The sequence below is a fragment of the Durio zibethinus genome, chromosome 24, assembly GCF_047325235.1.
Source record: "Durio zibethinus cultivar Kanyao isolate XHJ-2024 chromosome 24, ASM4732523v1, whole genome shotgun sequence".
Taxonomy (NCBI): domain Eukaryota; kingdom Viridiplantae; phylum Streptophyta; class Magnoliopsida; order Malvales; family Malvaceae; genus Durio; species Durio zibethinus.
In genome coordinates, this window is record NC_143185.1 from 17462367 (window position 1) to 17483994 (window position 21628).

Below are 21628 nucleotides of genomic sequence, written 5' to 3' on the forward strand. Positions count from 1 at the left end.
TCACCTGAATTGGTACTCAGGTGATAAAACTAGGCTGTGTTTAATTTGTAAAAGGAATCAAAAAGTAAATCCAAAAAAAAAAACAAGAAAACCAAAGAATTCTTGTATCCAATATTATATTCTTTTGATAGTCTTAATTTTTTTTTAAAAAATTGACACAAGTTTTAAACAGTATCTTCAAAATTTCAAATTTGATTCATATATATTTTCCTAGAGCTACAAAACTATGCTAATCCCTTCTATTTTTTTTTTCTTCAATTTAATCTCTATTATCTCAATTGTTTAAGCTCCCAGGCCAGAAAATAGAGGAATTTGGCATCATCAATAGGAAGCCTGCAAGCAACTAGGAAGCAACTCATCAATTGGTAAGAATGATATAATATATATATATATATATTTATATATATATATATATATATCCAGGGTATCAGAATTGAAGACAACTAGCGCCAAGGTCCGGCCAAAAATTTTTAACTTTCAAGAAAAATCTGAGCCAAATTCAGTTTAAAAACACAGCAAATTATAAATGACACGCTATTAACTTGAATTTGGAAAAACTACAATTTGGCCTTCAATTTTTATTTTTTTATTTTTGCATAAAAGACACATGAAAGGAAGCCCTGGGAAATGATGATCGATGATTTTTTTTTTTTTCTTGCTTCTCTTCATTAGAAGGAACTTTTGGTTTCCCGGAGATTTTTCCATTTACAGCACGAGAGAAAATAAAATCATTCCCGCACGCCCCTCCGATTTGGTGTCACTTCTCTCAGACTCTTTATCTCTTTCTTCTTCTTCTTCTTGTCTCCCTGCCTCTTATTCAGCTCCAAATTCCCATTTTTTTACTATAATTCTTGACCTCCATCTTTCAATTTTGCACAGGCGGAGATCAGGGTAGTTTAACTTCTAAAATTCCATCTTACAAAATTCTTGGAGCTTCATTTAAGATACCCAACTTGCCTTTTTGCCTTATTTTTTTGCATTTGGTTTGGTCCCATATTACATACATGTTGATTTTGGCTTGTCTTAATTGCTCCTCATTTAGTTCCATTGTTCAGGACAATACCAATGAAGACTTGGAGCTTGTTCATCTGAAAAGAAGTTGCAAGCTTCATCTGCGGTGAAGAAATTTTGTTCTTCCATCTTCACATATTGGTGGGGTTGATAGGTCGTTTTGGAGAACTGGAAGCAATTAATGGAGGATGGTGAAGAAGAAGATGAGTTGAAATTGAGTGAAGAAGTTGTCGATGACATCCAAAGATGTTGGCTTTGTAGGACCTCAGACGAAGAAATAGCCGCGTTGTTGGGGCTGTTGTTGGTGTTGTTGTTGTCTTCATTCAAGATAGCGCTCGAGTCACTATCTGATGACCCATCTTTCAAGTCTGGGAAAAGGGTGGCGCCAACTGATCCATTGCTGTTTTTGAAGCTCTCATAGTTGAGTTCTGCTGGCTCTGATGAGGTAGCCAGAGAGGAAACTGGATGTGGTTCACTTTGTTCCAGTGTTTTATTATCAGTTTCAGGCACAATCACCTCCTTCTTCACAGAAATATTGCTTTCTGTGCTCTCTCCATTCAACTTTGCCTTCAGCTCTCTTATCTGCATCATCAAAAGAAAAATTAGAATAATTCAAATGATACCAAGATCAAATGGATGGAGTAAAAAATGATCTTTGCACTCAAAACAAGCTAAAAGCAAACCAAGCTAGTTATAAGATAAGTGAATTACTATTACCTCTTTGAGAAGAGCTTCATTGTCATGCTGGAGGGTTTCAAAATTGACTTTAAGAGATTCATAACTGGTTTTGAGAAGGCCATAATCCCTTTCCAATTGTTTGGTCTTCCATCTAGCACGGCGGTTTTGGAACCAGACAGCAACTTGTCTAGGTTGCAAACCAAGTTCTTGAGCTAGTTTCACTTTCCTCTCAGGTTCAAGTTTGTTTTCAACCTCGAAATTCTTCTCCAAGGCCTTAACTTGATCTACACTTAACCGCCTCTTCTTCTCAGCAACATGGCCTGATTCTTCCACACAGCCTTCTTCATCTATTCCATCTATCATGGACTGAAACTCTCTACTATAAATATGGTCGTTTCTTGGACTTCGTTCTTCTGTAACAATATAAAACATACAGACAATTAAGATACTAAAACAGGGTATTGTCCAAAAAACTGAAAAAAAAAAAAAAAGTTAACTTAGTTTCACATATGAATGCGAATCTAAGATTGGTTTTTCTTTTCTTTTTTTCTTCTTCGGAATGACTGAATTATGAGTAAAGAGACAAGAAAATAAAGTGAAGTTAAAATTGGGATTGTTTTATTAAACCTGTGGTTGGGCAGATGGAGATCAAAGCACCCAAGGAACCTGAACTGCCAAGTCTCTTCATGGTTGATGAACTTGACGAAAAGAACACTCTTTTAAAAACAGATCGCTTCTTCTTCTTCTTCTTGCTCTGAAAGTCGTTAGTTTTTGTATATGTGTGTGGTTGTTTTTTTAAAAGTGATCAAGGGATGTTGTTGTAGAGATGCAAAATTGTATCATTTGCAAAATCAGTAACTCCCTTGTTTAAAAGAAGACCAACTTGTACAAGGCTGGAGTAGTTTACAACTGTACAACAACCACTTCCCTCTCTGAACTTCCCCATCATATTTCTTCTCCTTGTTCAACACTGTTTCTTCTCTCCTCTCAGTTCCCATCCAAGACAAGAAAAACCAAAAAAAAAAAAAAAAACCCAACAAGCCAAACTTCCAGCAAACAAAAAAGAAAAAAAAAAGAACTCCCTCCCAAAACCCAAACCTACAAGAGAAGAAATCAGAAATCTGTATTTTTTTTCTCTCTTGTTCTCTCTTTTCTTTTACATCATTACTCAATCACATTACGGCAGTCTAAGATTATTCATCTAGAAAGCAAACAAAGTTTTTTTTTGTTTCAAGAGAGAAGAAGGGGAAGATTTAGTGCAGGGAGCTTTCGCAAATCAGTACCCAGCTAGCCTAACCACTTTCTCACACTTTAAATAAAACTAAGATGGATGGGTCACATTTGGGTTAGAATCTGACTGGGGTTAGGTACACTGAACAAGGTTGGCAAATGCAAATGAACCCAAAATTCAATCCAAATGCAATTTTCAGTTTACCGGTTATAGCCGGTTTTCGACCGTCTATTTTGATTTGTTTTTTTGCAGCGTGAAAATGTTGTATTGCGAAAGTGGTGGTGCGGCTCGGCTTATAACGGCTTGGCGCGGTATTTCTCTTTTTTGAGCTTTGAAGATTTGGTTGGCGTCAGCGTATCATGGCCCTCACAACTCGTGGTCGGTGCGATTAATCGCCGATCCTTTCAATAATTTCTTACAATTTTTTTTTTAAATTCAACGTAAAAAATACATAATCTTTTCTCAGTAGATTATCAGATCATCGATGCCTTTATAATTTCATCAAAACTTACTGAAAATGCAATTATGGACGGAACAATTTAAAAACTAGCTAAACACTAGTTTGAAAATTTCCTATTAAAAATTAGATATGATGGTATGTGTATTTCTATTATATATAAATCATTTCGTTTATTAAAACAAATTAATCATTGAGTAACATTTGATCAATTCTTAAAATAATTGGGTTGAATTTTGGTGAGATTGCAGGCAACGGTCCATTGCTCCCAATATTTATTTTTTTCTAGTTTTGAACAAATTTATTACAAAAATGCCAAACCTCATTCCATTCAAAATAACATGCAAATATGATTAGAAATGATTTAATGGCTTCAGTGCAAGTGCCATTGTTATTTTGGTCTCAAAGGGTCACTCCAGTGAGGTAAGAATGAAATTCCTATCATACTACAGGTGACCATGGAACGAAGCCTTAATAAGTAACACTATCCCTCTAATTTCCTTCCCTTATCGACGGTAAGTACCATACCCTGAATTCAAATCTGTAACAATCGACAGCTTTTTTTTTCATGAACTTCAATCAAGAATGTTGATGCTGATGACGTGGTCACTAGGGTGTAACAAATAGCATTGTCCATTTTGATAGCTAAAGGAAAATTTTGTACAATATTAATATTAATTTTTTGATGCAAAGCTTCAAGGCAAAGTTAGTTAAGCTTAAGCTTTTTCAACTCTTCCACCACAGGCAATCATGGAGGGATCTTAAAGGTTCACATTGCTAGTAAAAAAAGAATTGCACAAACATATGTATAGCTAGCCAAAAACTTAGAAGAAAAAAGAAAGAAAGGTTAAAGTAAACACAAGCATAGGGTGATTAATTGAGTGCACAATGTAATACTTGAATATTGTATAGGTTAATTTGTTTATATCTTTGTTGAAATGTCATTTTCAATTGATGTAAACAAAAGTTTACAGATGGAACCAATCATCAGTTTGACAAAAAAAAAAAGTTTTTCATCTCAGGGTTGTTATGACCACAGTTCAGTCTTCATTTTCGTCATTTCTTTTTTTTTTTTTGTAGATTCAAAATCTGTCCCATTTATTTTGAGGTTGATGTTATCCATATTTAAGAGTTATGGCTTATTCAAACAACAGCTGAATTTCATTCTACATGTATTTGTTTTAATGATGTATAGTTATATCATCGATTTTTTTGTACAATTTGTTTACTTATGAAACTTCAATGTAAACTCATAATATATTTTTATTGATTTATGCAATTAATTTTTAAAATAAACATTCAATAAATTTTGAATTCAAATTTTAATATTTTTAATTTTTTTTATCATTAAATTACTATCTTTAGTTATAATATAATATTTATCAGCAAATTAAGGAAGTCTGAATGGTTAAAATTTGAAATCAAGATTTCGTGTTCAAACCATGAAAATATGAGAGAAAACTTACGAGATTATCACTTGGGATCGTGTAGCTTAAAGAGCAAGTAGTTGATATCTTTCTGCAACGTGTTTCTTGCCACAAAGAGATAGTCCAGAAGATGTGCCCTTTGGGTTTCAAAATATATATATATATATATTTACATTTTAATTAAATGACTAGAAATATGAGCCGGTCCATCATATATGCCTTCCCTTTCTCTATTCGACCTTTTATTTTGGTCAGGATGGGATGGAGAGAGAGAGAGAGAGAGAGAGAGAGGAGAGGACATGTTGCCTGCCCTTTATATTATTAGTTTAGTAATTTTCTTTTTTTCTTTAAAGAAAAAGAAAATTTTGGGAAATTCTATCACGAAGTTAATGGGGAAAACAAGAAACAGGTAACTACTTTTACAAATATATTTATATTTTCTTTTCTAATAATATCGTACGTTCTGTCAATAAAATGCTGTGATGGCCTTAAATAAACAAATAAAAAAAATAGTATCACCCATTCTTTTATGCCTGCGACCATTGACCTGGAAGATGGTAAATCAACTCAATACATTTACTTGTCAGATAAAAATTAAAAAAAAAAAAACTTCTAATCTGAAGTTAAGGAGAGAGATAGAATGATTGCTACTGTTTCAATTAATCACTGTGAGGAACTCGTTTAAGATTAAGAGCATAACAATTAACACCAGTGAACATAAAGAAAAAGAAACTTTGGCAGATCTATTGTTTCAACTCTTGTTAGTTAGCAAAAAAAAAAAAAGAGAACGGAACATGGAAGGATGGCACGATTGCACAATCTCTAGCTTTCTTCTCACTAAGATCATATGAACAAAAGAGGAACAATCTTTTCTCTCTTGGGAAATGGGAGAGACTTTCATTTTTCTTATCCTGGATACGCCATAGGGCCACCAAAAAGAATCAAAATGATTAGGTTGTACCCATTGTGGCTAAGTGAAGCCTAGAGATAGGCCCTAGTAAAGATGACCCACACGGCCCAGTGAAAATGGGAACAAAATGTTATGATGGAATTGGAATTGGAATTTGGATGTAGTATCATCAATTTCAGAGCACAAAGCTTAAAACCAGAAAACCTTACATGGAGCCAAAAGGTTCTAAGCCCCAAAACTCAGAACAATGTTTGAAGTTGATTCATTTATCAATACATGTTGAAAGCAAAGGATGTTTGATCAAACTGATCAATTAGAGAAAGCTCCTGTACAGTCAATTTTTTCGGAGGCAAATTTCACCCAAGCTGTGATCAGCAAAAGCACAAGTGGGTATGGTCATCAAAGAATGGGGAGCCCACCACCATGAAAAACTTGGTTGATGCTATACGAAAGGTGGGACACAGGAACTATTTCTTTGATGACAACAACACGTGTGAGTTAGGTTTCTCGGGTTCTCAAGTTTCAAAGAGAGGAAATAATGAGTTATGAGCATGTGAAAACTGCCATGTTCTCACATAAAAGGTTGAAAATTTCTTTTGAAAAGAAATTGTTTGCACCCACGAAAAAGCATATCAGAGAAAAGCTGTCTGCTATGACGCCAAGATGGTCCACGATGATCTATTGAGCTTCAATTACATACAAAGATCTAATCAAAGTGTTGCTGAACGCAGACCATTTTGAAAGTGAAAACCCTGATGAAGAAAATGGGATTTACAAACATTGCGTTCTGCAATCAAGCAGGAAATGATTATTGACTAGACTTTTGAAATGTTTGAGTATTTTCTGCTACTTTTTTCTTCGTAGTAATAATCGAAACCAACTTGACTCAAATATAAAATCGCTATTCAAATCTCCATCTTTATGTTTTTGACAGTTCTTATTGGTAGATAAACTTCCAATCAGAAGGAATATGCTAAAAACCTGTAATAAACACGTAAAAAATCCACTGGTCTGGTTCTATGGAACTCCAGTATGGGAAAAACCTTGAGCAAACAGGAATGAGTGTAGGACACATTGATTGTTGTCGCTGACTGGTGCAAAAATTCCCACAGAACATTGTTGGCTTTCATCTACTCATCATTGATGTATGGACATTATGACAAGGAGCACAGGTTCAACAGCACCTTAGCTTCTTGATTCGGATAATGATCACTCCTTGAAGAAAGTTACAAAAAGGAAAATGCCTACAGATAATGATTAATTTCCACCGAGAATATGTTACTTTGTCAAGTGACCATAACTTGCAGTCTAGTCATGAGTCACAGAGTCATCAGCACATATCCAATACTGTGACACCGGCGAATGGCATATACCCAGGTTTATACGTGGCCAAAACAAGAATATCCCAACCTTATCTCCCTAAACAGCTCAAGTTTTGGTCTGGTTTGAAACTTAAGTTGATAAGCATATGGGACAGTGAATCCGGTCAGAAACACTCAGGGATAGCAGTGCCATACATAGAACAGTTTGGAACTGATCAAAAAGTATCCTGCAACTGCAAAGCATGTATACTTGAATGATTAAAAACGATTTTTATTAATATACAATACCATATCATCACCAACTTGTTTCTGGATAACTTTCAGTCAATTTTTGAGACCTGAGAAAAGGTTCTTTTTTTGTTGCGAAACAGGACATTGAAGATCTATACTAACAGATACCATGAATTAGCCTTTTCTCCTACTGCAGCCAGCTGAGGTAGGCCCAACACCCACCAAGCTGCAGCTATATGTATATATATATATATAACGAACATCTGCTGGAGGTTTGTGCTTAAGCCCCGGCTGATTTTGTAGAACTTTAGTAAAAAGCTCATATCTATCAATCTTCAAAGTTCAAGCTAAATATTAAATGAAAATCCGGGTAGGTAGCCAGCAAATCTTAGATCAATAGAAAAAGGTGAATTGCTAAATTCTAGAAGCCTCAGAGACATGCACGGGGAATTCGTTATAGGTTTGATACACTCATCCTGTTACAGATAAACGACAAAGAGAAGCAAATATAACTCTGTCATCCATCCATACATATTAATCTTAGCCCTCAAAAGCAAAAGGAAAACCTTATAGCCATAAAGCAAACTTTGAGTGAATTAATCTACCACTCAGAAGGCGATCACATGGCATTTTGTTGAGAGGCCTGCTCTATTTCCAGAAAAAGATGATTGATAACCAAGTTTGAATAAGACGTTTCAAAAGTGACAGGAAACAGGCACTTGAAAATTGTTTTCATAAGGTTTTTTTTCTATACTTTGGAGAGTAGGAAAGAGAGGTCTTTTTGTCTTGGATAGCTCCTAAGGGCTATGAACAAGTGTACATAGAATCTAACAGGGATACAAACAAAACAAAAGAAGAGGAAAGAAAAACAAATACAAGGGGCCAAACCTGGAAAAGTTCATTGGGGTGGGTGGGCTTTTTAGAGTGTAGACCCCTTAATGGTAGGCAGCTTTTCTATTTTGCTTTCTTTTCTATTTTGTGAGTGCTGTCCAAAGGCTAAGTTGAAAAGCATGGGAAAGCAGAATCTTGCTAATGACTTTATTTTCCTCAATTACATAAAAAGTTGCATTTTTTCTTTCTCCTTTCTTTTTCCCTGCCTCCTAAAATAGAATTTTACATTAAAAAGGAGAGAAAGACCAGTTGGAGAAGTCTATGGAGTTTGGCTCATGAGCTGGTTTTCATGGAGAAGCAGCAGTTTACTTCAAACTGGCTTGGGTATAAAAATTTTGCTGAATGTGAAAAATTATCATATAATCCTCTCTCCCATGACAAATAAAATCCCTCATGGATAAAGACTTATTATTCTGGCTGAACAAGGCCTTGTTCATTAATATAAATGTTAGGGTTATGAACAAGGCCCTATGATTTTCCTGTCAAGCAAGAAAACAAATAACTAAGTACCATGATCTAACACAATAAATGTTGGTTCTCTGACAGAACATCCTCAACTTCTTAAGGGCATGACTCTTGTTTTATTAAAGCACAAGACATAATGTCCTATGGTGCTTTTAACTTTCCAATTCAAGTGAAGTATTTTGGTAGCTAAATTTAAATTAAAGATCTGTTAAATGACGATACAAGCACCAATAAATCTTGCCGGATGCTTGATTACTCATAACAGTCTAAAGACATCATGAAATTTCACAAAAGGATAATCATATTTTAAGCAGTTTGATTGCAGAAAAAAAGTTCTTGTTTTAATGAAAGTCCCATGCTCGGATTGAGATCAGGGTTTTTGACCTTGCAACTGTTCACTAACAGAAGGAACAAGCCCCTAAGTACAATGATATAAAATACTACCAAATGTTTTTGATCGTTGAATTCACTTATTCTGAATTTAATCCTCAATCCTAAATCAGCACTGTGTACTTTTAAGTCTTTCAATATATACACCCATGTGCAGAAAACTAAACCTACATTTAATACCAATTCAACTCTATAGTCATAGGACTCGTGTCACATTCTTAATCAACAAATTTACTTCAACATTTTGCATCTAAAAATGAAAAAAAATAAAGGAAAGAGGAGATATCATTTCAATCTTTTGCACCATCCAGTTCCATTCCCCTACTTGCACCACCTACTCAACCCACTCCACCAGCAATGCAATATCCAGTACAATGTGCTAAAATAGAAGATGAAAAAATAAATGTAACTATCTATGTGCTAATGTGCATAGTTCCATTAGAAAGAGAGAAAACACTGGTTTGTCTCCATAGGTAATTGAGGAATTAACAGCTATGAACTTGTGTCAAATGAAGATCCCATTTTTCTATTGAGATTGATTATTTATGAACTTGGATTCAACCAAACAACAAGCCCACAAACAAAATGGTGATAAGATACTTCCCAATGCTTTTAGTATTTCAAAGGCACCTGTTCCAACTTGATACATCAGAATTCAGAGATAACAATTTTATAGCACTGGTCTACTTCATCAATTCAAGTATTACGTTTCACCATGGTTGAATGGAACTTTCTTATGAGACATTTTAAGGTCCATTAAAGTCTATTCATGAAGATGGCCACGCTTAGATCTCAAATCATCACTCTTGAACTTAGCCACATGAAATCATTACTGCAAAAAAGCAATGGCCAGTCTGTGTTTTAAGGATAACAAGCAGAAAACAAATTGCATTTTGCGAAACTATTTACTCTCCATCTGTGTAATGGTGTGAGGAACAACAGTGTTTTTTCATGGATTTATATGTATTGCTTGAAATTATCCCAACCAAATGGAAATAGAACTAGAAAGTATGCAGATTGGACAAAAATTCTCACATGGAAACAATATTTTAGCTCCAAGAGCAAAGACATATTTCCCAGTTATGACCGACTATTGACTACCACAATTTAAACTTCAGTCACTGAAACAAAGAGCCCAACACTCTACTAACAGACCACACAGCTATTGGCCAAATTGAGTGGTTTTATTTTGACCCAATTCTGCACTTTCAACTTTAAGACACCTACGTTATCTATTTATCAGGACAGCAAGCAGTTGAGGATATTAAGTTATAGGAGCCAAGTAACCCAACTAAACTCCTTGGATTTACTAGTTATCCAGAGCACTGCAAATGGCATTTCATCTCTAGAAATGGAAGGGCACCAAAATCACAAATCTTGACTGTCTATAATTTAAAACAGTGATTATACTGTCACCAAAGAAAACACTTTAAAACTATAATTTTATACTTCTTACAGCCGTTAGGTACATGTAGTTTCTTTTAGTTTAGAAGAAAACCGTGACAATGATTTCTTATTCTCAGATGAGAAGGGAAGAAGTTCATTATATGGTTACAACTTACAACATTAATGTCATATAAGAACAAATGACATGCCCTCAATGGGACATTTTAAACATTATAATCTGAAAATTTTAATTTAAAGATCTCATACTCAAATATTAAAGATAAATAGTTTATGAAATAGTACTGAAAGTGCTACAACGCTCAAATTATTAGTCAAAGCTTAAAATGGACAAACTTGGAGTTTAACTCAGTTAGATCAAGTAGTCAGATAGCGTCCAAAGGTTTAGGAGGTTTAGGGTTTATATTCCAGCACCTGCAACGCTTCTCTATGCTGAAGCTGCGACTTCCTTTATAAAAAAAGTAAAATGGACTTGTGCTCCAAACTAAGATATCAACAGATGGACACAATTATTGATATCCAGTATTGAAATATAAAATTCTGTCTGATACTAGTTCAGGTAATTACATGGTTGAATTTATAACAACAGATTCAAGGTCAGCAATTGTTCGATGGAATTACAATTTGTTAGATTTTGAAGTTGTTTTTTCTTAACCTTTCTCAATGGAATTCCTATAGTCCAAAACAGAGCGATATTCATGAAATGTCACAAAGATTTCCATATTTTTCTTGCTCAACGCTAAATTTTCCTTCTTTTTTTTTTCGAGAGAAATGTTTCTACAAACAATATAATACTAAAAAAGCTAACAAGCAATGAATTAAACTAAAAAAAAAAAAAAGAATGAAAAACAGAGATATTAGAGGCTCACGATCAAAATGAGTATGACCACTTAGTTCGAGGAGTTCTGGTCCGGCGGCGGTGAGAGGAGACATAAAACTTGCAGGATTTTCCCGGCGTTGATTTTGTATGGAATGGACATGGACGGTCGTAATTGGCAGCAGCGCTGGTCGGAGGTCGTCGGCCGTTGGATGAAGAACCATGAGTTCTCCGAAAGAAAAGAGCGCTCTTGTTGCCACATTTTAACTGGCGGTAGTTAAATAATTATCAAGAATACTGATTCCAGTTAGCCACGCGTCACGTGAAGACTTAATCATCCACACAAATCCTGTGGCAGTTTTACGTAGAAATATCAATTTAAAACATGATACAAATATAATAAAAAAATAAAATATAAAAATAATTTAATTTAAAATTTAATAATAATTATATATAAATTCAGTAAAAATAAAAAATTATATTTTATATTTTTATATCAATATAAATTATAATACTAATTTTAATCGACAAAAAGTGAATAACTATTCAAAATACTAATTTCAGTTAACTACGTGTCACATGAAAACTTGATCATCCATACAAAATCTTGTGAGTGTATTTGGTTAGATGGAATTTATAATTTTTTTTTTTTGAAAATTTGATGGTGTGTATTTATTTTTTACATTTGATTTAAAATAATCCAAGAAAATATTAAATTTTTAATAATATTCAAAGTTTCAGAATTAAAAACTCACATCTTCTTATAATATTTTAAAATTTCAAAAGTAAAGTTACTTTGTTTTCAAATTTAACTTGAATAAAAATTTTGTCACATATCCATTACCTTTTAAAAAAATAAAATTGAAATCTAATTTTAACTTTTTTTAAAAAAAAATTTATCTAATTTTTAATTCAATTTAATACGTGATAATTAAGGCATTAAAAAAAACGGTTTAATTAATAATCAATTAAAGTGTTAAAATTAATCAAAGCATTTCTTTTGAACAAATTTTTTATTTGATATATTTTTTAAATCTTTAAAAAAGTATTGAATAAGATGATTTTTTTTAAAATGTCTTAATTGATATCAATTAAGACGTTTTTTAAAATAAATATTTTATTTGATTCATTCAAATAAGGCATTTGTAAAAAACACTTTATTTAGTAGATGATTTTTCAAAATTTTTACAAATTCAAATAAGATATTTTCTTTAAACAAATGTCTTATTTGAAATTTTTTTAAACATATTTACAAAGCTTTTCTAAACATCATAATTGATCTTTTTATATATTTTATATAGCAATTATGACTTAATATCTAATTAAACATCGTAATTGGGTATATTTAATTACAAATTAATTTTTTTTATTATTAAAGACATCATTTATCGTTTGAGTTTTTTTATTAAAATAAAATGAAAAAATTACTTATAATTTGTTAAAAAAATTATGGTAATTATATAAAAATTAATAAAACTAAAATTTGATCAATCAAACGAATAAATTTGATTATAAAATACTCTAAAAATCAAATAAAATTTCAAGTATCAAACTTTCTCAAATATTACATTTATTCCTAGAAATTAAAATTATATGAATTAAACATCTTCTAATAATTTTATATAGATAGATACAAATACAATATAAAAATATAATATAAATATGATAAAATTTAAAATTATAATAATAATAATTTATAAATTTAATAAAATAAAAAAATTATAACATATAATTTTTATATAAAATATTATATAAATATATAAATTTTAATATTTAAGGATTCGTTAAAGTTAATTTTACACGGTTTATTACTTTTGGGGATCCCCAAGAATAGCGTGAGCCGTGTTAACTCTAGATTTACTTAGGTATAACGACAATGGGTCGCAGCGTACGAATGGACCCAGTTTTTAAAATCTTGCTGCTTTTCGGTTGTCACGTAGAACAGAGAATCTTATCCTGCGCTTTTGTACGCACGGGCATTTTTCTGTTCCTGTTGGCTTTTACACATGGCGGTTTCTAATAAGGCCACGTAATGAAATTAGAATTTATTTGCCTAAAATATTGCATTCGAAGTTTCATTATCATCTACTTCGCGGGCAAGTAATGCTTTTGATATTTTCAATCAAATATTGTTTGGAAAAAGGCTTTTTAAATAATTTTTCAAGAATGACTTTAAATAACACAAAATTTTTTACAAATAAAATTTTAATCGATATCAATTGATATTTTTAAAAAAATTTTAATTAATTAGTATATTTTAAAGCTTACTTTCTAGTAATTTAAAAGAATACGAGTACATTTTTACGGTTAATAAACTTTAATGTTAGTCCAAATTAATATATGTTTTAATAATTTTGAATAACACAATATAATAAATTAACAACTAAATGCCTAATTTATTTATTAAAATTAGAATTTATGATAATTGTTATCCAACATGTAAAGTTTGGTGATAAATTTATTCAAAAGTATAATGATAAAATTGTACCCACTAAAAAGATTAATAATAAATTTAAATAACTCATATAAAAAATAAAAAATTCTTTTTTGTGACAAATGATTTTTCATAAGCAAAAGCAATATTACTATATTAGAAAACCTTGTAGTGGATTTTTTTTTTTTTTTGGCGTAGGATTAGATTTAGAGATAATCAAAAGAAACATAGAAGAGAAAAGAAAAAGAAAATTTGGATGTGCTAGTTAAGGTAATAAGGTATAAGAAAGCGGAAGTATCCATTGCCTGTTTCCCATTTGCCGTAATCCTTACCTTCCCAAACCTTTTTATTTTTTTGAATAAAAAATTTTAAACCCTATTTGAAAAAAAAAAAAAAAACTCTTCGTTTTCTTCTATTTGGTCTGACTACTCAGTCTCTTCTTCTCTACTTCGAACTCCATAAATCAGAAGGAAAGAAGAACTGAGAAACAACCCAAAACCAAATAGAACTGTTGTTTTTTGCCTTTTGATTGATTGATTTATTTTTATTTTCTCTATGCCATGAAGAATTTCTCTGCATCCTCCAACCACCGCCAACCCCCGCCACTTGGTGGCCATAAACCTTACCAGCTGCGCCACCATAGCTACCAAAACGATCACCATCAAAGACCCGATTTTTGGTCAGTTAATAACCAATACCAACGCCGCAGCTACCCACCGCCAGCACCCAACGTCGTTGGTTCCACCAATTCCAACATCCTCCAACGCCCAAACTTCATAATTCAACTCCTTCCCGACTTTTCCTCCCCCTCCTCCTTCCCCTCCAATCCCAACGACCTCCAAACTCTAATTTCTCAACTCAAACCATCCCCTGAAAGTTTCCTGATTCACACCACTGGAAAAATCGCGGCTTCCCTGTGTTTTCGGGAATGGACCCAAACCCTCTCTGCAATTCTTTCTCTCTGGAGTTCCCGCCTTGATGGGTCCTACCACTATACTCCCAACCTTATTTCCAGCCTCCTCGTTCCTTCTGACACGGTGGAACTCATACAAAACCTTAAAACCCTTTTCTCAAACCATATAAAGGGATTGATGGAAGGGGAATTGGTTAAGAAATGGCAGAAAAGAATCGAGGAAAAATCCGATGAGATTGCTGACGTGTCAGGACAAATGGGTAAGAGGCATTATCCGATGGGAAGGTTTTTTGACTTGAATGAAAAGAAGAAAGCTTCGATGGCTGAGAGATCCATGATTTCGAAGCGGTTGAAGGAGTTTAAGGGGGGGATGAGGAGTTTGCTGCGGTGTTTGGAAGATGGGGAAATTGGGAATGAGGAAGAAGAGGAAGCTTGGGAAGTTTTCAGGGTTGTTGGAGAGTTTGATTGGAAGAGAATTCATAAGTTGATTTTGAGGGAATTTAGGAGGTTGGAAGATGGTTTGCCTATATATGCTCATAGGCAAGAGATTCTCACTAGAATACATGGTGAACAGGTGAAAATTTATTTCTCACCCCTTTTTTCTGTTTTGTATTCTGCTTTTTTTTTTGGGGGGGGGGGGGGGGGGGGGGCGGGGAAGGGGAGGTTGTGATGTATTTTGGAAAATGGATTTGGATTGCAGTATAGAAACTTGGTAATGCAATTTAAAAACGTGAAAAGTTGGTTATATACTTGCCATCTGTGTTGGAGATTAAAAGCACTTGGTTTATATGCGTGAGACGTGTTCATTTAAAGGATTATCATCTTATATGTTGGCAGTGTAGTTTAGAGTTTAGAAACTTCAAAAGTAGGTTTAAGTACTTCCAAGTGCAATAGAGTTTAAAAGCTTAAATTGAGATTTAGGATAATATTTAGAGCTATCCTTTTGAAGTTAATCATATATGTGTCACGCGTCCATGTAGTTGCAAATGAAGAAATTTACAACCAATTGTTAGGGTCCATCTAACTATACATGTTAACTTAGTAATTCAGTGTTCACTTCATTATTTATAGTTAGATGAGCATGCGGTAAAAGTATGACTCTTGTGAACTTTCTAAATTTCACTACTACTGTATTGGATAATATCCTTGTGTTTAGAAAAATTAGCGAGGAGCTCATTACCAATTAGACGACATGTAGGATAGTCTGCAAATAAATTGTATGAGCTGGCTGTTCAATTGCTTAAATTGGGATTTAGGATAATATTTAGAGCTAGAAAGTGGATTAGAACATTTAGATACCATGAAGGTTGAGAACTTAACATAGGGTAAGAGTTGCAAATGAGCAAGTTGGGCACAGTGGCTAAATTGATAGTGAGGCCTAATACAAATCCAAGTTTTTATCAATCTCGGCAAAAGAAAAACAAGATTCATTTTATCTTCCCATGCAGTAGTAGATAGTAACTGCAAGATAATTAGAAAATTCTCTCTGCTCTTTTATTTATTTTATTCCTATGTTACTTGGGTGTTTAAATTTACTTGCAGTGTAGGGCTTTTCCTTTTATCTCTTATAACTATTAAATACACAGATAATGGTGTTGACTGGAGAGACTGGTTCAGGGAAGAGTACACAGCTGGTTCAGTTTCTTGCTGATTCAGGAATTGCCGCTCATGAATCAATTGTATGTACTCAGCCACGTAAGATTGCTGCTATCTCCTTAGCAGAAAGAGTCAGAGAAGAAAGCATTGGGTGTTACGATGATAATTCAGTCATTTGTTATCCAGCATTCTCATCTGCTCAGCAGTTTGATTCAAAGGTAATATATATGACTGACCACTGTTTACTGCAGCATTATATGAATGATAGGAATTTGTCTGGAATTTCATGCATCATTGTTGATGAGGCCCATGAAAGAAGTTTGAACACCGATCTTCTTTTGGCATTGATTAAAGATTTACTTGTTCAAAGACTTGATTTAAGGCTCATAGTAATGTCTGCGACGGCTAATGCAAATCAACTATCTGACTACTTTTTTGGTTGTGGAATCTTTCATGTGATGGGGAGAAACTTTCCTGTTGATATTAGATATGTTCCTTGTGCAACCGAGGGAACTTCTGGTTCTTGTACGGTTGCTTCATATGTTTCTGATGTTATAAGGATGGTTGCTGAAGTTCATAAAGCTGAGAAAGAGGGGAATATTCTTGGCTTTTTGACTTCCCAGTTGGAAGTAGAATGGGCTTGTGATAATTTTGAAGCTCCAAATGCAGTTGTGTTACCGTTGCATGGAAAGCTATCATTTGAAGAGCAATATCGTGTTTTCCAGAACTACCCTGGGAAAAGAAAAATTGTATTTGCAACAAATATTGCAGAGACATCACTCACAATTCCTGGGATCAAGTATGTGATTGATTCTGGTATGGTTAAGGAGAGTAAATTTGAACCTGGTACCGGAATGAATGTTCTCAAAGTGTGCTGGATCAGCCAGAGTTCTGCTAATCAACGGGCTGGTCGTGCTGGGAGGACAGAACCAGGAAGATGCTATCGACTATACACAGCGAGTGATTTTGAGTCAATGCCTCCTAATCAGGAGCCTGAGATTCGCAGAGTTCATCTCGGTGTTGCCGTTCTGAGGATCCTTGCTTTGGGAATCAAGAATGTTCAGAGTTTTGATTTTGTTGATGCACCTACTTCTAAAGCGATTGACATGGCAGCTAGGAATCTTATCCAGTTGGGAGCCATTGTGGAAAATAATGGCGTTTTTGAGTTAACTGATGACGGACGGTACTTGGTAAAATTGGGGATTGAGCCTCGTCTTGGTAAACTAATTCTCAGTTGCTTTCATTGTGGTCTGCGTAGAGAGGGCCTTGTTCTTGCTGCTGTTATGGCAAATGCCACTAGCATATTTTGCAGGGTGGGTAATGAGGATGATAAGGTTAAAGCTGATTGTCTTAAGGTGAAATTTTGCCACCGGAATGGTGATCTCTTTACTCTGCTTTCTGTGTATAAGGAATGGGAAGCTCTCCCCTATAACAGGAAAAATAAATGGTGCTGGGAAAACAGTATAAATGCTAAATCAATGTGGAGATGCCAGGACACAGTAACTGAATTGGAAATTTGTCTGCAAAAGGAACTTGCTGTTATTACTCCAAGTTACTGGTTATGGGATCCTCATGAGTCTACTGAGCGTGATAAAATTTTGAAGGTGAGCGTACTTTCTTCCCTTGCCGAAAATGTAGCCATGTATTCTGGATATGATCCACTTGGTTATCAAGTGGCATTGACTGAACAACATGTTAAGCTGCATCCTTCATGTTCATTGCTGATATTTGGTCAGAAGCCTAGTTGGGTTGTTTTTGGTGAACTCTTATCAATAACTAAGCAGTATTTGGTCTGTGTAACTGCTTTTGATTTTGAATCTTTAGCCACTCTCCATCCTTCGCCCCTGTTTGATGCATTCAAGATGGAAAGCAAGAGGTTGCAAGTGAAGGCGATGACTGGTTTTGGTAGTACTTTACTGAAAAAATTTTGTGGGAAATCTAACCATAATCTTCGATCTCTTTTATCACGGATTAGGACTGCCTGTATGGATGAACGTATTGGTGTTGAGGTCAATATTGACCAGAATGAGATTCTGCTATTTGCCTCATCCATGGACATGCAGAAGGTTCTGGCCTTTGTAAATGAGGTGCTGGAATGTGAAAGGAAATGGTTGCTTAATGAATGCATGGAGAAACCTGTATTTCATGGACAGAGTGCCTCACCATCTATGGCACTTTTTGGAGCAGGTGCTGAGATTAAGCATCTTGAAGTTGATAAGAGATGTTTGACTGTTGATATATTCCATTCAGATGTTAATGCCCTTGAAGATAAGGAGCTTTTGATTTTCTTCGAGAAATATTCTAATGGCATTATTTGTTCTGTCCACAAATCTCAAGCCAACGGGCAGGAGAGTGATGACAAGGAAAAATGGGGCAAGATAACGTTCCTAACTCCTGATGCTGCCAGGAAAGCTGCTGAGTTGGATGGAGTTGACTTTGCTGGCTCTGCACTGAAGGTACTTCCTTCAGTGACATCCTTTGGAGGTGATCAGAAGATGTTCACATTCCCTGCTGTCAATGCAAAAGTTTGTTGGCCTCATAGGCAGAGTAAAGGGTTTGGAGTTGTTAAATGTGATCGGCTTGATGTTGGTTTCATTATTGATGATTTCTCTAATCTGGTAATAGGAGGAAAACGTATTCGGTGTGATGTTGGCATGAAATCTGGTGATGCTGTAATGATATATGGAATTGATAAAGAGCTTTCTGAAGCTGAAATTTGGGATTCACTACAGCGGGCAACAAAAAGGAAAATCCATGATTTTTTCCTGGTGAGAGGAGATGCTGTGGAAAATCCAACATGTGGTGCTTGTGAAGAGGCACTCCGGAGAGAAATATCCCCTTTTATGCCTAAAAGGAATCCCCATACATATTGTTGCCAGGTTCAGGTTTTCCAGCCTGAACCAAAGAAGACTTTCATGAAAGCCTTGATAACCTTTGATGGAAGATTACATTTGGAAGCTGCAAGAGCTTTAGAGCAGCTAGAGGGGAAAGTATTACCTGGATGTCTGTCATGGCAGAAGATAAGATGCCAGCAACTGTTTCATAGTTCTATATCCTGCTCTTCATCTGTATATGCTGTTATTAAGAAGCAACTGGATTCTTTGCTAGCAAGCTTCAGACGTCTAAAAGGTACTCCTACTGGCATAGCACTTTTATTCTTTTTTTTTAATATGTCTGATATTCATGTGCACGTTCATAGTCATATACACGTGCCTCTGCTTATGTGTGAAGATAGGTGCGCCAGAGCTAGTCATTTAATTGCTTGTTTTGCATTCTAATTTCCAGTTATATCAATTATGTTTCCTTCCATTTAGGATTTAAGGGGTGGAGAATTTGATGGAATTTTGAAAAATCACCTATTTAGGTTGAAATTCCACTTGAATTTTGAAATTCTCTATTTTTTTACCCAAACGAGGAAATTCATTTTTAGACTTTTAAAAGCCTTGATTGAAATAAAACTCTGCTCCAAATATCTTCGAAACATACCCTTAGGATTTTGGTGCAGTTATTCTGATTTTAAACTATTTAAACTGCATTGCGACGCATGGGTGATCTTAAAAATTAATTAAGAGGTGCATTTTAGCATATAAAACATTAGAATATATCTTCTTAGAAATGATGAAAAAGTTATTTCTGCAAGCTGATTTCTTGAGTGCTACTTTAGTTGGCTCTGTTGTTTTCAGCTTGTTTTTGCCTGTGTCAACATCTCCATACATCGTGGATTTTCTGATCAATTAAATTGTTTTCTTGGTCCAAAAAAAATAACAGAAATAATTGGAGGTTGACAGTTTTTTGTCGTACAGAAGTGGGAGTAGTGGAAAATAACTTTCCAATTGGATAAGAATCCTACTCAAAATACTTAGGAGTTTGGGCTGGTTAGAGATAAATTCTTCCAATTATTATCAGTATAGACTAGAGGTTGCATATTCCTCATAATGGCCATGATATACATCTTTTGCAGGTGTAGATTGCTATCTAAAGGCAAATGAAAATGGTTCCTATCGGCTGAGAATATCTGCCAATGCCACAAAAACTGTGGCAGAGCTGAGAAGGCCGGTGGAAGAGCTAATGAATGGGAGGACCATAAAACACTCCAGCCTCACTCCTTCCATACTACAGCATCTGTTTTCTAGAGATGGCAGTAATCTGATGAGATCATTGGAGCGAGAGACAAGAACCTATATTTTTTTTGACAAGCATAGTCTCAATGTAAGAGTCTTTGGCTCTCCGGATGATATTGCCGTAGCCCAGCAAAAATTGATTCAATCCCTTTTGTCCTACCACGAGAGCAAGCAGCTTGAGGTCCAACTTCGTGGTCAGCGTCTGCCTCCTGACCTGATGAAGGAAGTGGTTAAAAAATTTGGGCCAGACCTTCACGGGCTCAAAGAGAAGATACCTGGGGCTGAGTTTACTCTTAGCACTAGGCATCATATTATTTCCATTCGTGGTGACAAAGAGATGAAGCGAAAGTTAGAAGAGATTGTTCTTGAGATTGCAGAGACAGGCAAAGATTTTGCCGAGAGATCTGATAGTGAAGTTACCTGCCCCATTTGCTTGTGTGAAGTAGAAGATGGCTACCAGCTTGAAGGCTGTTCCCATTTCTTCTGTCGTTTGTGTTTGGTGGAGCAATGTGAATCTGCCATAAAAAACTTGGATAGCTTTCCAATATACTGTGCCCATCAAGGTTGTAAAGTTCCCATATTGCTTACTGATTTGAAGTCTCTCCTGTCAACTGAGAAGTTAGAGGAACTCTTTAGGGCTTCTTTGGGGGCATTTGTTGCATCCAGTGGAGGTACTTATAGATTTTGCCCTTCTCCTGATTGCCCCTCAGTTTATCGTGTTGCTGATCATGAGACTTTTGGCGAGCTATTTGTGTGTGGAGCATGTTATGCAGAGACTTGTACTAGGTGCCACCTGGAGTATCATCCATATCTTTCGTGTGAGAAGTACCGGGAGTTCAAGGAAGATCCAGATTCATCTTTGAAAGAGTGGTGCAAAGGAAAGGAGCAGGTGAAAGCTTGCCCAGTATGTGGGTATATCATTGAGAAGATCGATGGGTGTAACCACGTAGAATGTAAGTGCGGGAGGCATGTTTGCTGGGTCTGTTTAGAGTTCTTTAGTAGCAGTGATGATTGTTATGACCATTTGAGGGCTGTTCACATGACCATCATCTGATTTTTTCCTATATTCTTACATTTTACTTGTGTAGGTTCTGTTACAACAATGCATGTAAATAGAACCACATTTATATATATATAGGATTATACACACGTACACACATCTTGAATGTCCAACAGGTTGGGGCAGATGTAGATAACGGCTCCTGTAAATGATTTTGAACTATTTCACATTTCATGTCTATTAAGGCATTATTATGAACCCTGCATCGTAGAAGTTGTGTGCTCTCTCCAAAATGGGATTATTATCAGACAAGTAAGAAGAGAAAAGAAC

General features: G+C 34.8%; 2 protein-coding genes across 2 annotated transcripts; one reads left to right on the forward strand and one right to left on the reverse strand.

Moving 5' to 3' along the window:
* Nucleotides 1-455: 455 nt before the first annotated feature.
* LOC111316987 (homeobox-leucine zipper protein ATHB-6-like) lies at nt 456-2974 on the reverse strand. The gene is made up of 3 exons (XM_022919268.2): nt 2317-2974; nt 1729-2102; nt 456-1593 (listed from the first exon to the last, which is right to left on the reverse strand). The coding sequence occupies exons 1-3, from the start codon at nt 2375-2377 to the stop codon at nt 1039-1041; spliced, it is 990 nt and encodes a 329-aa protein (XP_022775003.1). The 5' UTR covers nt 2378-2974; the 3' UTR covers nt 456-1038.
* Nucleotides 2975-13980: 11006 nt separating this feature from the next.
* On the forward strand, nt 13981-21567 carry LOC111316986 (ATP-dependent RNA helicase DEAH11, chloroplastic-like). The gene is made up of 3 exons (XM_022919267.2): nt 13981-15155; nt 16168-19306; nt 20139-21567. Exons 1-3 carry the CDS (start codon nt 14229-14231, stop codon nt 21350-21352), a joined length of 5280 nt encoding a protein of 1759 aa, XP_022775002.2. The 5' UTR covers nt 13981-14228; the 3' UTR covers nt 21353-21567.
* The last annotated feature ends 61 nt before the right edge of the window (nt 21568-21628 follow it).

Excerpts from the sequence above, each read along its gene's own strand:
- LOC111316986 (XM_022919267.2), top strand. The coding sequence starts at position 14,229 with ATGAAGAATTTCTCTGCATCCTCCAACCACCGCCAACCCCCGCCACTT. Across the intron at positions 15,156-16,167 it reads CTAGAATACATGGTGAACAG|ATAATGGTGTTGACTGGAGA; the intron begins GTGAAAATTTAT and ends TTAAATACACAG. Across the intron at positions 19,307-20,138 it reads AAGCTTCAGACGTCTAAAAG|GTGTAGATTGCTATCTAAAG; the intron begins GTACTCCTACTG and ends CATCTTTTGCAG.
- LOC111316987 (XM_022919268.2), bottom strand. The coding sequence starts at position 2,377 with ATGAAGAGACTTGGCAGTTCAGGTTCCTTGGGTGCTTTGATCTCCATC. Across the intron at positions 2,103-2,316 it reads CTCCATCTGCCCAACCACAG|AAGAACGAAGTCCAAGAAAC; the intron begins GTTTAATAAAAC and ends ATATTGTTACAG. Across the intron at positions 1,594-1,728 it reads ATGAAGCTCTTCTCAAAGAG|ATAAGAGAGCTGAAGGCAAA; the intron begins GTAATAGTAATT and ends TTGATGATGCAG.